General features: G+C 55.3%; 4 protein-coding genes across 4 annotated transcripts; 3 read left to right on the forward strand and 1 right to left on the reverse strand.

The window, feature by feature from the left end:
- Positions 1 to 2,141: 2,141 nt before the first annotated feature.
- C8A04DRAFT_39225 (uncharacterized protein) lies at positions 2,142 to 4,431 on the forward strand (the record flags this gene model as incomplete). The annotated part of the gene is made up of 3 exons (XM_062784504.1): positions 2,142 to 2,322; positions 2,387 to 2,456; positions 2,511 to 4,431. The coding sequence occupies 3 exons, from the start codon at positions 2,142 to 2,144 to the stop codon at positions 4,429 to 4,431; spliced, it is 2,172 nt and encodes a 723-aa protein (XP_062634658.1).
- Positions 4,432 to 6,246: 1,815 nt separating this feature from the next.
- On the forward strand, positions 6,247 to 6,531 carry C8A04DRAFT_14223 (uncharacterized protein; the record flags this gene model as incomplete). Its single annotated transcript, XM_062778012.1, has 1 exon — positions 6,247 to 6,531. One exon carries the CDS (start codon positions 6,247 to 6,249, stop codon positions 6,529 to 6,531), a length of 285 nt encoding a protein of 94 aa, XP_062634659.1.
- Positions 6,532 to 8,462: 1,931 nt separating this feature from the next.
- On the reverse strand, positions 8,463 to 12,335 carry C8A04DRAFT_31152 (phosphatidylserine decarboxylase-domain-containing protein; the record flags this gene model as incomplete). Its single annotated transcript, XM_062781660.1, has 4 exons — positions 8,463 to 8,747; positions 8,818 to 11,853; positions 11,969 to 12,013; positions 12,159 to 12,335. 4 exons carry the CDS (start codon positions 12,333 to 12,335, stop codon positions 8,463 to 8,465), a joined length of 3,543 nt encoding a protein of 1,180 aa, XP_062634660.1.
- A 2,701-nt stretch (positions 12,336 to 15,036) lies between these two features.
- C8A04DRAFT_39227 (beta-lactamase/transpeptidase-like protein) lies at positions 15,037 to 16,584 on the forward strand (the record flags this gene model as incomplete). Its single annotated transcript, XM_062784505.1, has 2 exons — positions 15,037 to 15,438; positions 15,478 to 16,584. The coding sequence occupies 2 exons, from the start codon at positions 15,037 to 15,039 to the stop codon at positions 16,582 to 16,584; spliced, it is 1,509 nt and encodes a 502-aa protein (XP_062634661.1).
- Positions 16,585 to 17,041: the final 457 nt, after the last annotated feature.

The following is a 17,041-nucleotide window of genomic DNA, read 5'->3' on the forward strand; positions in this document are numbered from 1 at the left end:
TCAATCGGTGGGTTGAGGGGACGACCCTGTGATGGGATTGGCCGTGGGGTCCGTTTTGCTCGGATATAGTGTTGACATGAGGCACATTGTTCGAGACCAACTGCGTGTTGGTGCACCGTCGCACTACTGGCGGGTTATTGGAAGAAGGGCAAGTGATGTGTTAGGCCCGGCTTATTTCAGCGCTGGGGCTGAAGTATCACGCAGCGTCAAGTGGTGCGAATCTTCGAGCTTAATCTAGAGACTCATTTGCGAGAGAAGGTAGAGGCGGCAAATCCCGGCGGGTTAGACGACGCCTCGAATCAATGTTCTTCTCTCGAAGCTCTCAGCCGTTTGAACCTAAGACCCACACTATCCCTGATCCAACAGCCGAGTAGGTGGAGCTGCGGGTAAAACTGTGATAACGATGAAATAGTGTACATCCACTAGTAGAGTGACTGCAACGTTGTGAAATGACGGTGGTGAATTTTTTCCACCTGTGCCTCTTCCACTTGGCGATTGTCGGCGGCGTCGTTTTTCTGCTTCTCTCGAGGGATTTGAGGGTTGCCTGGATTCGGGAAGGGGAGCACCCGAAGAAATTCAGACGAAGCAATATTGAAACACAAACGCGATGAGGGTCTCCAGGGAAGTTCCAGGTTGTGCCGTCGCGCGCAACGGACGAACCCCGAGACTCTCAGGATGGAGGTTCTTGATGGAAGCGTGTGCAAGCGCGCGTGGATCGTGCAACGCGATCGGAAACATCAGCCCCCACGGCCCCTTCGGGTCCCCTTCCGGATGAGGCTTGAGCTTTTCGATCCTTTGATGCTTGGCGGAAATTGACTTGGGGCCTGGACTGTCAGACCGTCAGACATTCGCAAATTCGGTCCCGTTGCGAACCAGCGGTGGCGTCCAGCCCACATGGGAGTCGTTTGGGGGGAGGTTTCTTGGGTTGTCCCAGCTGATTGGGCCCCACTTCAAATCGCGCTCCAGTTTCGAAGGGTCTCAAAAATAATAAACCAGTGTCGGTTCGCCCTGCCCGAGTCGATGACCGTTTCTGTCCTTCTCGCTCGGTCGCGCCGATGAGGCTGAGAGGCTGTGAAAAGGACAGTGTTTTTTGTCCACAGGGGAGAAAACTTAGTGCGCGAACAGCCATGCCCAAAACGCCCCGAAAGAAGCAGGTTGCCGACGATCAACAGTGGTGCGACAAGCCGATGACGTTACTGCCGGAACGGATGGTGATCGGCCTTGGAACACAGCCCCAGTACCGCGTCGTCCCAGGGCTCTCGGCGGTAAACCTTTCCCTGACGGCAGGGGGTTTGCAGAAACGGCTCCACATAAAATCTGCTTTGCCAGGCAAGCCAGGGGCGTTTTCAGCGCCGTTCATCGGTTCAAAGAAATTCAGGGACCTCCGGCGATTTCGAGGTGCGGGTTTGATAAAAAGGGAGATGGAAAAGGTCGATCCAACTACGCCTTGCCGAGGGGAATAATCACCCCCTTGGCCGTCCTTATGAGGAGATGTAGTGTACCTTCCATTCAAAGCCTGCAGCACAGAGGAACCGGAAACGGCGGTGTTGTTGTCGCCTTCCTTGTGAGCGAGCGTGTCTCATCTCGCTCCTTCCGTTGCCAGTCCCCAGCGCCGTTTGGAATAACTCTTTTCGGCCGCCCCCGCCACAGAAATTGGACCCCTGCTCACCCCCCTGAGAGGAGCCCACGCAACCCCCGTCGATCGTGAACTGCCAAATAACCTGCGACCTCCCAAAAGTTGCGATCTTTTGACCCGTTTTGTCACCTTCTCCCCACTGTCGGTCGTTATCGCTCGCTTGACAACAAACTCAGACTGGTTCAGCAAGTTTCACCAGCCTTCCTCACCCAACTTGACCGACGTTTTGTCTTGTCCTCGGCGATTTACATTTCTCTTCTCGCGCAATCACTCGTTTCCGCGCGATTCGGCAGGCCCTGTTTCTAAGTCTTTCCTACTCACGACTCCTTCCACGGAACCTCCCGATCGATAACGCGATAAACATTTCTGAAAGGATATGCCTCTTTAAAACGACGTCTTCGTTTGGTTCCGATCTGTTTACAACTTCCAACGGCTGACCAACCACGCCCTTTTCAACACCATCTTCTCAGAACATAGCCGTTGGAAAGTCTTGGTCGATATCACCATGCTTGTGAAGGCGGCCGCGGTCAAGACCCAGGCCCGGCGGGTTCTGTCCCGACCAAGGACACTGCTCCCGGCCATCTTCGTCTTCGTCATACTCTGCCTGCTCGGCTTGATGCACCACAACGGCCAGCTAAAGCATGGCGCCCCTGTGATGGGCGACCAAGCCTCCGGCCGGGACCCTAGTATGCCACACTTACACGAAGCCGAATATTTTTGTTCCTCAACCGACTGCTAACACTTTACTAGACGAACGCCGTATGCGGGAGTTGTCAGCGCAGAGGGTCCTCTTCGAGGAAGAGTATCATAAGCTCAAGAAGTACGCCAGACATGTCCCGTGGATGATTGTTCTGATACTAACATGTTGTCGCAGTAAACCCGGTTACAGGGCCATCTACGGCAACACTCTTGAAACTCTCATCGATCAAGATACGAGGAAGCCATCCGAGGAGCATCAACTGGGTTCCGTTAACAAGACGGTCAGCTTTAGCAAGGCTCAACCGGTCACCTTCAACCCCTACCCAGATTACAACAGCGCGGCTTGGAAGGCGCGACACGCCCCCTACGTGCCATGCCTGGGAGCTGATGGGAAGGAGATTGAGGACATTCAGGTTTTCAAGGGCCGCCCGAAGGACTTCCCCAATCCCGGCTTCGGGAGCTACAGCGTCCTTGGCCTTGATCGAAATCTCTGTTTTGAGCGGGAGACTCGGCTGGGCCAGTATGGGCTGTCGCCGGTCGTGGACGATAAAGGCCAAGAAGTCAATTGGGAGAACGTCAACTGGGGCGCGCTCCAGGACCGTTGCGTGGAAAAGAACAGTGCTCGGTTTGCCCCGGCAAGTCCCAGAGACGAAAAGGCCGTTGCGAAGGCGGGCGACTCCTCCAACTCGAAACGCGAGGCGAACAAGAACGAAGAGGCTATCAGCGAGCAAGATAAAGTGATGGAGACTGTGCGGCGGTTCTGGCGCAAGACAGGCAAGCAACACACTCGACGCGCATCCCAACAAAATAAAAAGGTCACGTCGAAGCGGCCCTCCGAAAAGTCGCCCAAGTTCGAGTCGAGGACCGCATTACTTCTCCGCAGCTACTCTGGGAAAACATACACCGAAAACGACAAGCAGGTCATGCGGTCTCTCATTACCGAACTGAGTCTCCGAACAGGCGGTGAATACGAGGTTTTTCTTTTTGTGCACGTCAAGGACGCGCAGCAGGAGGTGTGGACTGATGAGGCCTACCAAAAGGCCCTGGAAGACCACGTCCCAGCTGAGTTCAGGAGCATCGCGGTTCTTTGGAACGAGCCGGCGGTGGACCGGATGTATTCGAACCTGTCGGATAAGGCCCGTAAGGTACACCACGGCCAGTTCCTGCCGGTCCAGATGTTCATGCAGGAGTTCCGGGAATTCGACTACGTTTGGAATTGGGAGATGGACTCGCGCATCACAGGACACAACTACGACGTGATCACCAAGCTAGGCGAATTCGGGAAAAAGCAACCACGGAGAGGCCTCTGGGAACGGAACGAGCGGTTTTACATCCCCTCCTTCCACGGCAGCTTTGATTCACAGTTCCGTGCCACGGTAGAGAAGGCCGTTGGCACCGATACGATCTGGGGCGCGCCCAATATCCCTGTTGTCAAACCTCAGGGCCCGAAGCCTCCTGTTGCCAACCCTCGGGATGATGATTACAAATGGGGCGTCGGCGAAGAGGCAGACTTGATTGAGTTGGCTCCGCTCTTCAACGTCGTCAACAGCGGCTGGGTTATGCGCAACACAGTCTGGGGTTACCGTTCAGAGAACTTCCCTTGGGGGAGGCTGCCCCGCCGGGGGACCATCATCACGCAGTCTCGTCTCTCAAAGCGACTGATCGACGCCATGCACTACGAGGATCTTCAGGGCAACCACGTGGCTTCCGAGATGGCCCCCCAGACGACAGCCCTTCTCCACGGCCTCAAGGCCGTGTACGCCCCGATGCCAGTTTTCTTCGACCGCTCCTGGAGCGGTGATAGGTTGGCGGCGTGGTTTAACGGTGGCCCCAAGGGCGAGAGCGGTGGCTTCGGCAGTGCCATGGGATGGGGCCACGAGGGCCGATTCATGGGCACCACTTGGTACTTCCGCGCGTACCCTCCACAACGGCTGTACAACAATTGGGCCGGTTATGAGGATACCGCCCTTGGCGGTGCAGAGTGGGAGGCTGAACATGGCCGTCCCTGTCTCCCGTCTATGATCCTACACCCTATTAAGGAGATCAAGCCGACGGAGAAGGGTTACTCGACGGATTCCAGGCTGTCTTATAACTGAAGCGGCTTGGGCGGGGAGATTCACCTATCTATTATCATGTCGGTTTTGCAGCAACACCCACCACATCATCGACCAACGACGATTCTTTTGCGCCATAGTCGTGTCGCGCTAGGAAGCGCTGTTTGATCATCATACCTTACCCCAGAGCGACACTGGTTTGCCGAACATGGCGTCGTGCTAGATTTTTTTCGCATCCTGTGGTGTGCAGGAAACTTTGGGGCTGACACTGCAACGCACGCCAGGCGCCAGCAGGAGAGCTTAGACTTCATCAGAGCCGAGCCGCGGACTCATCCCGGGCTTTGGGAGGAAGTAAGAGTACGTTGTACCGGGCCGTGAGCGTTGAGAGGATGAAGAGTACCAACTAGAGAAGTTGGGATGTATTGTGCATATTGGGGATGCAAGGAGGACACCCCTAACGTATTGATGACCTTAGATGTAATTATTAATCTAAAACGGAAAAAAGACCAAAAAATCAAATACAAATCCATTCGGACTTATCAAACTATTGTGCATCTCCCTGCCTTGGCTTCGGGTATTCTTGCTTGCACGGGGCTGGGGGTTGGTAATTAGTATGCTTCAATCAACGGAGATTTACAGAGCTTCCTGGTGGACAGAAAGCGCTTGTATTGAGACACTTTGATACAGGAGACAGAACACCGATGATAGTTCCGAGTCATACGGGCAAGTGCTCATGGAGTTTGGCACCTGGTTAGTTAACAAGGTGCAGGAAGGGAAACTTGGTACGTAGGTTAATCAGTAGCGCAATACGATTTGTTGTTTGTTGTCATTGATTTGTTGTTTATTTCGGTTTCAGACGCTGCATGGTTCGTCCCTTCTTGCCAATTAGCAACAATGTTCTGGGCGTTGGGACTGCTTATTCGCTGATTATTCGAGTCTGACGAGATTGGTGGGGAAGGCTGGGATGGGAGTCTGGATGACTCTGACTATTTTCCCTCTTCGTAAAAGTACTATTTTGCGGATGCACGTTTTGTTGTCCTTTTGACTCTAGGTGCCAATCCGGTTAGACTTGCCTTGTCAATTTCGAGTCAATGTACCCGTTCCCCGGAAAGAAAGTCAAAGAAAAGGGATCCGTGGCCTGACAATGGGTCGATTCTGAATGCGCCAGAGGCGGTCTTGGCCGTGCAAAAATCAGCCCACTGAGACAAGCCACACTGGCCGCCTGCTGCACAGACTGGCGTGTCGAGCCACATTCTTGGTAATACCTCATCGCTGATTGGTCAATACCATCCAAATGGGGAGTGTCTGCCTCCCGGTCTTGCATCCGGGGATTGCCCAGTCAGGCCGGTCTTTCGATCAGTTGGTCACAGGGACGCAACGGGCGCAAGGGGGATGGTGCTTTGTTGGCGGGAGACCAGCCTGGCAGGGGGAGTTGGCTCAGGTACCGACCCAGGTGTGGTACCTCGCTGGATTGCTGATGAATGTGGTGTGTTATTTAAAAAGCTGCTTCTGCCCGCTTCTGTGCCACGAGACCTCCCCTTGTGCTTGGATCCTTTATTAACTTATATTCTCGAGTTTCCGTCTTCTCGTCCACGGACTTTCACAGTGTCCAGACACGTTTCACTCGCTCAACTCGCAACACACACAAAGACACACACATAAACGCACACGCGACCTAACACAAACCGCACCGCTCCACGACTTACTTGAAGGCCTGTTTTACTTACACCGAGTCCGCCCACCGCCATCATCTGAGCTTGCTGCTGAGCAACCAGCAACCCCGAGGATCGTGTCCGGTCCTTTCTTTTTTCTCAACCGATTCGATTTCACCTCAACCCACCTGACAACCACCCAACCATGTCGCCCACCTACACAATGTCTGCACACCTGTGCAAGCAAATCTACTCCTCCTGGCGCCAGGCCCGCCAGACCTCTCCCGAACCAAACCCCCTGCCGTCGCCGTCTGCAGTCCTCAACAACCAGTACACTACCGCCACCTCCTACTTCCAAAGGGCGTCGTCTCCAAACGCCAGTGAGAAGCGCTCTATGGACAGCGATCGCAGCGAGACGCCCGCGACTCGGCAGTCGTCTCCTGCCGCGGGGTCGAATCAGAACCAGAACTGGCGATGGGGGTCGCGCTGAGGTTACTGGTTGGCTGCTCGGAGGTCTGAGGGCCGCGAGAGTGCATCAGATTGGGGGTTCACGAGATACATAATACTGGATTTGGGACGACGTCGTCTGGAAGGCAGGATGCATTCGATGGAAAAGAGACACCAAACGAAAAAAACCACCAAAAAAAAACACACGACTTCTCGTAATTCAGATCATTTAACCCGGCGTTTATCTTTTGTAGGAAGGAGCGGGTAGGGCATACAGGCAGGCGTTTGTTTGCATGCATGACACTATATGGGATACGGCACGGCAGGGCTTGGGGGACCCGGCGTTAAGGCTAAGGTAGCTTTGGCTTTTGGTTTTGGTCTTTTTTTTTTCTGTTACTTGTGGTTGGGTTTGTCATCAACTGAGCGAAAGCCAGAGAGAGCAAGACGAGAACTAGTGTAGTCCTAAAAAACACACCATTCACACCTTCAATCCCGTCATCTTGTCTGTTTTTCCCAAGGTGCGGAGGTGTGTCCAAGTTCCATGGCCGTTCTATTGGAATGTCGCCATCACGGGTCGTTATGACAAAAACTGGGGCTTGGAGGTGGTGGGTTGGGGAACTCGGTCTCGGTTTGTCTGCGGCAGGCAAGAGATGTATGTGTATGTGTGTCCGGGGCTTCATTCTTCCAGATGGAAGTACTAAAGGCCAAAAATACATTACTTCCTTCTTCCACCCCCACGGGCCCCTGGGGATAAACGGCTTCGCTTGTGTGTGTGTCGTCAGATCAGTCTTGTTCCTGTGAGAGCCAACCTGACTCGTGGGTGATTGCCTAGTTTGGCAAGTGGGGCTAGCCGAACCGCTCCGTTCGTCATCGTCGTCGTGTGGTTGTTGAGATGAACGCATCCCATCTTCCCACTTCCCACGATCATGTTAATGGCAATATTGGGGGAAGCGTAGGGTGAAAAGGGTTGTGGGATGGGGAACCGACACAAGCCACACAAAAGCAGCCATCCTCTTGTCACGGTGTTGTTGTCTTAGCTTGGTTGGACCGTTGTTCCTTTCGAGTTGCTGTGGCTTGCTTGATAAGCGAAGATGAGGGATGAGATGAACACGCAAGGCGTTCTGTCAAGTTGTAAGCTTATGAAGAAGAGGGGGGATAACAGCGGATTACTCGGTTTTCTTCCCTCACACTCACCCTGCCCTCTCACCTTTTCCATGAATTGATACCTTTCTCACACCTAACTTTCACCATGTCAACTCTTGATGACTAAACTGGTGTTTTTAGTCCCCACGCCCTTGGAATGCCCACACCGAACGCTACACAAAACAACATGAGTCACACCGGACTTTCAATCCCCAAACCACAAGTCCGTTGTCCTCATCAACTGCCACCAAGGTGTGTGTATGTATGCATGTATGAATGTATACCATATGTGTATATTCTCTATCCATCTTCTCACCCATCATCACCTCGTCCAACTATCACTCCTTGTCTGTGTGATCGGGTTCTGTTCCCCTGATCCTCTGCTGTTCCCTTTTCACCATCCTCTCTCATCTCCTCTCTCTGTGTTCGATGCCGCAGTAACGAAGAAAAAAGAAGCAAAAAAACTAGAAAAAAAAGAACACTAAAAGAGAAATATGCAGCTGCTACTGAAAAAATAAACCCAATTGCATCAGGGGAGAAACAGGCAGGCCGGCTTGTTGTGCGCACACATGAACTCACACCCACCCCATGGCCGAGTCATCTGAGCCAGAGCATACCTAGCTAGGCAGGCCTCCATAGCCAACGCTAACAGACTGACAGGCCACCACGGGCAAGCCACAGCCAAAGACGATGACCCGACCCGACCTGACCTTCTCAACCTCGCCCAAACCAAGTACGTACCAAAAACCTCAACGCTACGCTAAAACAATCACCAACAACATATATACCCCCACCCCACTCTCCCCCTCCCCTACCTCCCCTCGTCCCCATCTACGGAACCAGCGAAGCAACAGGCGGCACCTTAAGCGCAGCAGCCCCCCGCACAGGCAACCGCAGTCCGCCGCCCTCATCATTGTCATTCTCATTGCCATAACCATACCCCTCCGCATCGTCCCCTTCGTCGGGGGACGACGATTCCTCCTCGGCAACCTGGCCCTGAATACGGCGCTTCGCCTCGGCCTTGTCGGCATCGGTGATTTGGGTTTCGTCTTTGCGCATGTCCGGGGTCCACATGGGTTCGTCGGGGGCGTGGCCTACGGACATGCCGACGCGGATCTAGCAGGAGTTTGTTAGCCTTATGGTTATGTTATGGGTTTAAAAAAACGGGAGGGGGGTGGGGGCATACGAGAGTCTCGAGAGCGCCATTGGAGTTATCAACCAAATCATCGTCAAACACCATCTTGCCGCTCTCAAACAGCAGCACAATGGTGCTCCCGCCAAACTTGAAATACCCCAGTTCCTCACCACGACGCACCGTCTCGCCCTCGTTGCGCGTGATCACCGTGCTGCCGACCATCATGGCACCCACACAAATCACCATGACCCGTCCAAAATCAACCGTGTCGATGGGGCACAGCACGCGCACATTCTCGCCGTACACATCCAACGCCGACCGGATGGCCATGGGATTGACGGTGTAGTACTCGCCGGCGATGATCTTGGGGGCGCGGAGGACGCCGTCGACGGGGATGTGGAAGCGATGGTAGTCTTGCGGGGCGAGGCGGAAGATTCCCAGGCCGCCGCCGCTTTCGTAGCGGGCTACGTCTTCTGGGTAGGCGTCGCCGAGTAGGCGCTTGATGCTGAACTCGCGGCCTTTGATCCAGACGTTGGTGGCGATGTCGATGCGGTTGAAGACGACGGAGCGGCAGTCGGCCGGCGAGACGATGATGCGGGAGTTGTCCGGGGCGGAACAGGGGCGGGCGCCGGGCTTGAGGGCGCGGTAGAAGAACTCGTTGAAGTTCTTGAAGTCCTGCAGGGGGAGGCGCACCTCGGACAGGTCGAGGCCGTGGAAGGCGATGAACTTGGGGATTTCGGCTTTGGAGGCCGGGTCGTCGTATTTCTTGCCCTGCTTGATGCTGAGGCTCTTGAGCAGCTTGCGGATGCGCTTGGTCTCCATGTTGTTGGACTTGAGGCCCTTGTACAGCAGCCGGATGCCCAGGCGGACGTACACGCTCATCTTTTCCTCGTTGATCTGGCCCGTCAGGCGGTCCTGCACCAGGATGTTGGCCGAGTTGGCGCCCAGCTTGTAGCCGCCGTACGAGATCTTGGTGATGACCTTGGAGTACCACTTGCGCTGCGCCTGGCTGGACGTGACGAACCCGCCCATCATGAGGTTGTTGACCTGCCGCCAGTCTTGGCTCGCGCACGTTGCGATGTGCGTGATGATGTCGGCGTCCTTACGCTTGTTGAGCCGCGGCTGGTGGCAGATGGGGCATTCCCGAATCTCAACCACGTGTTCCTCGCCCGTGCTGATGTTCAGGTCGTCGCGGTCCAGCAGATCGCCCTCCTCGCCGGGCGTGCTAAGCTCGGGCACCGAGATGGTGGATGACTCGGTTGCCTGAGACTCGGAACTGGTCTGCGCGCTTTCTGCTACTGCTGCTGAAGCCGTGTTTGCCCCTTCAGACCCAGTCGCACTAGCACTCCCTCCTACCTTGGGCACAAGCAACTGCTTGACCTTGTCAGCATCCGGCAGCAAATTCTTCACGCGCTCAGCCACACCCTGGGGCCGCGACCGGGACTCCAGCTGATCCTCAAGGCAAATAACAGCCTCGTCCATGGTCAGGTCCTCAGCGTCATCATTGTCGGTCGCTTTATGAGGGAACCGCGTGAAGAAGCTATCAATGGTCGACTCGCGTAACGTCGAGCCCAGCGTATCGAGCATCGTGGTCAGCTCGACCTTGCTGATGCGCCCGCTCTCGTCCGTGTCGTACTGCTTCAGCATCGACCGCCAGAACTGCTGCCGGAGCGCCGGGTACGGCATGTACTTGGCGCGCACAAACAGCTGCGGGTTGTGCTTGGCCTCCCACTTCTCCTGATTCTTCATCTTGAGCGGGAGCGTGTACGGCAGGAAATCAGGGTCATCGCCGTCAGGCGGGGTTGTCTCGCCTAGGGAAGAAGCCGCCGCGGCCACGGCGTTGTCCGTGGGCTGGAGGTAGCCTGGGCTGGGGGCCGCTGGCTGGGCGTTTTCGGGAATGCCCTCGGTGCCCGGCGTGGCCGCAGGGGTGGCGGCCGCCATCGTGGCCGTTGTGGCCGCGGACGGGCTCTTGGACAGGCCCGGCCGGGTTAGCTTGCTGAGGCTCTGGGACGACGAAGTGCGCGACAGGCCCAGCCGCATGAAGCGGGGCCGCTGGGCGGGCGCCGAGAAGTCCGGCACGTCTTTCAGGTTGTACAGCCCCGTCTCCGGGTCGGCCTTGGGCGCCTTCTCAATGAGTTCCTTGACGGGGAAGTTGACCGACGCGATGAAGTCGTTGCCCGAGTACTTGTCGTGGTCAATGACGGTGAAGGAGAAGCTGTACTGCTGCTCGTGGCCGAGGATCTGGAAGATCATCTTCTCGTGGTAAACTGGGTTCAGATTGTGGCGGATCGTCTTGGTGCGGTACGTCTTCTTGCCCAGCGAGGCGACGACGAAGGGGTCCATGTCGAAGCTGGTTTTGGTCAAGTTGGACTCTGGCGGCAGGTCGGTGATGTTGCCGATCTCGAGGAAGATGATGCCCACCACGTCACTGCCGCTATTGACAAACTCGTAAGGGTTCTCCCTCTTCTTGCGCTTCAGACCGCTGATCCGCAGCTTCCTGCGCCTCTTCTCGGCCGCTCCGGGTTTGCTGGGATCCTCGTCCTCGGGTGTCTCGTCGTCGTACACGTCGTACTCATCGTCCTCGTCAGGTTCGTCCGCCCGCCTTCCCCCCAGCGGCGGAGAAGGCGACGGGGTCTTGCCCTTGGCGGCGGTCGGCCCCAGCACTGGAGTCCGCGACGGCGTAGGGTTCCGCGAACCATCGGCGCCCGGGGCTGACCTCACAAGGGTGGTGAACTTTTCGTAGATCTGGCCGTTGGTGGCCTGCGGGTTGGTGCTGTCGAATATAGTAAACTGCAGCAGGACCTCGCCCGAGACGATGCTTGTCTTCTTCCCGGGCTTCTTGCTTTTGAGGGGGTACCATCGGGGCACCTGCTCGGTCTTCTCATCGGCAAATATCTCCTCGAGCGCTAGGTCGAACTCGCCGAGGTAGTCCTTCCCGAAGCGGTCCTTGTCCCAGGCGCACACGTCAAGGAGCAGGCTCTGGACGCCGCTGACGGGCAGCTCGCATTGTTCGTTCCACTCGGGGTTGAGTGTCTTGGATTCGGTGTGCGTGATGTGCTTCGAGTCGCCAAGCGTCAAGACGAGGTACTACGGGTCGGCACACGACAGCGGTTAGCCGCAACGTTCAAGGTTTAAGGGCCACGGCCCATGGCCCGTTTTATTCTTGGCCATTGCAATTCAAGATACGCAGTGTTGCACTTACTGGGTCTGATGTGCCCCCCCTATCCTTGGCAGCGAGGTTCCTGGCCTGTGTAGCTCACACAAATCGTCAGCGCTATGCTCCGTTTTGTTGCCCCTTTTGTTTGCTCTCTTTTTTCCTTCTCCTTCTTTTCCGTTTTGTCCCTTCCTCCCTCGTTCAAAAAGACAGTGAAGAATCAACTAGTGTCCCGTACCCGCATAATAACAACATTCAGGACCAGGCCGGTGTCTTTGCGCCCCTCAGGGCTTGCGATGTCTCCCTTGGACCCCATTGGGCTTGTGCTTCGGCTGTTGGCGGTGGAATTGGCGTTTGGAGTGTTGCTGTTGTTGGAGAAGCTGGGCTTCAAGCGGTTGGGGATAATGCGAACCATGGCGGGCAAAGGGGGTGGGCGCAACGCGGGGTCAAGGGTCGTTTTTGAACAACTAGGTGCGATCAATCCCTGGAACGGGAATCGAGCTTGGGTGCGGTGCAAGTGCGGTGCTCCCCCAATCTTTCTCCCTGCACCCAAATCGGGTTTCCAAGGTTCCAACCTGGAAGGGGTTCCAAGTTTCGAGCTGATGGGGTCCCTTTCAGTGGCGGTATGGAGTACGTATACTGTATCTCGTACGAGTAGGAGCTCAGCAAAGCGTTATGGATGGCGGGGTCGAAGGGCTTGGGGGGAGAGTGATTATCGGGCTGCGCGTGTCCACAACTCCCCGTGTGCTAGTCGGTGACGCTGTTGCAGGAGTGCAGGTGGGCTGACCTTGCTCCAATCGATCGAATCGTCCCCACGCAGCTCAATGCACGCTGCTGTGTTCGCTTGGCCGGAAATCTTGTTACACTGGGAGATGCAGCAACCACACCTGCAGCACTCCCAGCAGCAAGACTCCACTCAATCGGCAAAATCGACGGTCTTGCTTGGTGGGATTAGGGGGAAAAAGTTCGAAAACGAGGGATCGATGAGTTTCTGCGACACGTCAGGCACAGGGTCGCTTGGGGACGAGCAGGAATAAGGACGTCATAAACTGCTTCGTTTGACATGCTCATTCACTTTTTAGCGGTGGAAAAGTCAGTGGGGTCTCGACTGGGACAGGGATCGCCGGGCTCTCAGCAACCCGGAAGCCGTTGGGATTGGATCGCAACCCCACCAAATGATCCAAAAAGGGGAAATACGGCGTAATTACCGAGCGCCGGCCGGGGAGTACCTTTCAGCTGTCTGGGGTTTTGCCTGGGGGGGTTGCCCTCATTCCTCAAATATTTCGGTTTGTCGTCAAGGTGGAAGCCGCTTCTGCCTGTGGACTGGCTGACTGGCTTGTTCAGCTCGAGGGGACATCTCTAGGCGAGATTCGGGACCAGCCTCAGGAAATGAGCATGAGCGGGCCGGGAAGGTCATAAGGATGAGAGGAATGGTAAGAAATGGTTCCACGACCCCGTTTCAAACTCGTCGACAATTTGACATGTGCCGCGCTTGAACAACACGCTCAGACGGCAAAGAGCAGCACCTTTTTACCAACAGGCGGCGCGATCCGGCCCGGCCGACTTGGCTGTAAAGTTGGGGTCCGAGCAAGAAACTGGCGAAGGGCCAATGTTCCAGATCATCCCCTGAAATTTGGGCGCGGTATTCAGTACAAACTGTTCGTAACAACCACCAACCACATGTGACACAAATCACAGCTTGATAGTATGCGCATTTTACCGCCCGTCGAATCCTTTTCTGAGCTAAACTAGTATTCCGTAAATCTAGAGTTTCGTAGATTCAATGCCCGGCGGCCTCTCAAGCTCGGAGCACCGCCCGTATTTCGGTTTATTGCTTGGCCGGAACCCCGATTTAGAAAGTGATGCGGAACATTGCAAGACCGATTCGACTTCTCCCCAATGCAAACGGCCATATTTGATGCCGACAAACAATTATTTGGGCTCGACAAACGGAATTGTGTCAGCCCTCGGCCTTTCTGGGTCCCTGCTCCTTGCACAAGAACGTTGAAACGGTCCAATTTGACCGAGCTGATGGCCGTCTCCCCCCCAATGAGTCGAAATAACACAGCCAAGACCAGAAATAGTTAAAACATGTCATGTCGGTGTCGGTATTCAGCCCAAGATGATATATATTGTCGGATCACAGCCTCAACTCCCGATTGATTTAACGAGGACAATACGAATATTTGGTTGACGGTTTGTAGTATTCTCGGTTCTCTAGAGGAAGTAAGTGACACGAGTCTGGTCCTGTTCCGAAGTCAGCCCCTATTCTAACCGCTTACCTCAACATCCAGCATCTCGATACCTGCCCACCAAGGTGGCCGTCAATATAACCACAACTTTGGGTTCAAACTGGCACATACGACCATAGGCACTAGAAAATACGGGATCCCGTCCGCTCTCCCCTAGTCAAACTGGTGACCGCCGGATCAGTACTCAGGTCGGTGACGACTGGGGAATCCCCGGTGTTGTATGTTTTTGGTTTTTCATACTCTTTTTTTGATCTGTTCATGTTCTATTCCGTGCGGCCGTGTTTTTATGCCGAAGGGGCGAGGTTGGCTGGGTCGTAAAGGCTGCGACTGCCTGTCTCTTTATCACAATCGCAGTCACGTCGGTCCTCAAGGAACATGCCCTTGATTACATCCAACGAGTTGATCGCATCTGATGCCTCAAGTTGCTGAAATGTGATATTTGTGTCGGTTAGAGGCCCAAATTGTGCGGTATGTCTGCCGAAGTGGTCGGGTCCAACCGATATGTGCGATCGTTCGCCGCTATACCTATCGGCAGTGATGATAGCCTGTTTACCACCGTGCTTCGCAATCTTGATGGCCTTCACATCGTCATAACCATCGCGGAGACCAAATTCGTTGCCCTTCAACCTATGCCACAATACTTTCGAGACTTCCCATGCCCTTGGAGTTCCCAGTAGCAGGTGACCAGGAGCTGTATCGGGCTGTGTGTGCCGCACCGTGCATCACCAACGAGTCACCCTGTATGTTTGCCCATCGTTCCTTCCCAATGTTGGGTTCCCCGCCCATCCCACTCTCGATCTGCCTTCATTTTCATACTAACCAGCACCAGTACCATCATCGGCTGCAGCCAAGCCAACGAACATCATGGAGAGCCTCACATCCCGACTCGACGCTCTGCGCCCCAAGATCGAGGAGTTGATGCGCATCGGCGGCACGCCCGGCCTTTCGCTCGGTGTCATGCACCAGGGAACCCAAGTGTACTTCGCCAGCTACGGCTACCGCGACGTGGAGCAACGCTTGCCTCCAAACGAGGAGACCATTCTCCCTGTTTGCTCCTTGGCCAAGGCCGTCACGTCCGCAGCCCTAGGAATCCTAGTTGATGAGAACAAGGCCGGTTGGGGCACGCTGGTCAAGGACGCGCTGCCTTCGCTGGACATCAAGGACGAGACTCTTCAGAACCAGATGACCATCGCCGATCTCCTCTGCCACCGGTCAGGCATGTCGTGGGGCGACAATCTCCTCATCGGCACCGACAACAACATCATCGTCAGCGGAAAGGACTCGATGGCCTAGCTCAATAGCCAGACGCGCCTCCTTCCCTTTCGTGGACAGTTTGCCTACAACAATCTGGCATACGAGCTTGCCGGCAAGGTCATTGAGTCTCTGAGCAAGGAGTCCTTCTTCCACTTTATCCAGAGCCGGATCTTTGACCCGTTGGGCATGACACGCACCTTCCTCAAGACCCCGCCACTTGACCTCGACAATGTCGGAAAGTGCTACAATGCTCTCGACGACGGGACCTCCGCACCCATCACCTGCGTCAAGGATCTGATGAAGCTGTATAAGGCGTTCATCAAAGGGTTCAACCATCAGATCTCTACAGGAAACACGTCTACCGACGGGATCCCGTTGAAGCAGGTCGCGCAGCTAATGTCGGCCAAGATATTCATGGACCAGCCTTCGAAAAACGAGGCGTCATATGGTCTCGGCTGGGCCCGCGTCCAGCTTCCCGGGAGGATGGGTCAGATCGGCATCAATCCAGGTCTGATGCCACATGGCATGCCCATTGTCGGCAAGGGAGTGCCGCCACGTTTAGTCATTTTCCACCAGGGAAGCCTCCCCGGCGCTCTCGCCCTCAACATGCTTCTTCCAGATACCGAAAGCGCCATCGTCATCACGTCGAACGCCCTGGCTCTCAACGATGTCCCGGATTGGGTGGGCCAGATGGTTCTGGAAGAGTTCCTCGAGGTCCCGGCCTCGGAACGCAACGACTATCTCGCGGCGGCCAAGACGTCGGTGGCTACGAATCTTCAGTGGTACCCTGATCTCGTGGAAGAGCTTCAGCGAGCTCAGAAGAACGGGACATCCGCACGGAACCTCAGCGCTTACGTGGGGACATACTGGGACCACCTCCACATCGTCAAGGTCGCCATCACCGTAGAGGGCGACCACCTCTACTGGGCTCTACAGGGTCTCGAGTCGGAGAAGTTCCGTCTCGCACACTACGAGGATGATATTTTCACCTGGCTCCAACCGCGTAACGAGCTGTCGCGGCGTGGCCGATGGGTGGGTACAGATCAGGGGCCAAGTTTCTGGAAGGTCGAGTTCAGAGTCGGGCCAGATGGTGATCCCGACCGTCTGTACTGGGTCCATGATAACGATGTTCCTGCAGACGAGTACAGAAAGGAGTGACGGCAGTTACAAGGATATGGATGGTCTCTTGTTTCGAGAGGGCCGTCCGGTGCGTGTTCACTGTTCACGGGAGGAAGCTCGAGGTTCCATTTCTTTCCGCCCCTTCTCTGGCGTAATAAAGCGTGGGCAGAAACCCTTGGTTTATTAGTCCTTCCTGGCACGACAAGGTTAGGCAGGCGATGGTTTCCATTTCATTTTCTCCCCTTCCTCTTGGACTTGCAGGTTGCTTGCGGTGCTCTTGGGCTTGCTTGGTGGATGAGGGACTCTCGATTTATACTGCGTTAATCTTCGGGGCCAAAAGGTGCATGTAGGTAGTGGAGACGCGGGAATGCACAAGAGTTGAGTGAGGATACCTAGGTATAAACGTTTCCAATGTTTGGGATTGGATTCCCTCATAGCTCGATCCCTTCGAAAACACGGGTACTTCCTCTGTGAATAATTGTGACAAGGTCACTCC

This window comes from Dichotomopilus funicola, assembly GCF_033296635.1.
Source record: "Dichotomopilus funicola strain CBS 141.50 unplaced genomic scaffold C8A04scaffold_61, whole genome shotgun sequence".
Classification (NCBI taxonomy): Eukaryota; Fungi; Ascomycota; class Sordariomycetes; order Sordariales; family Chaetomiaceae; genus Dichotomopilus; species Dichotomopilus funicola.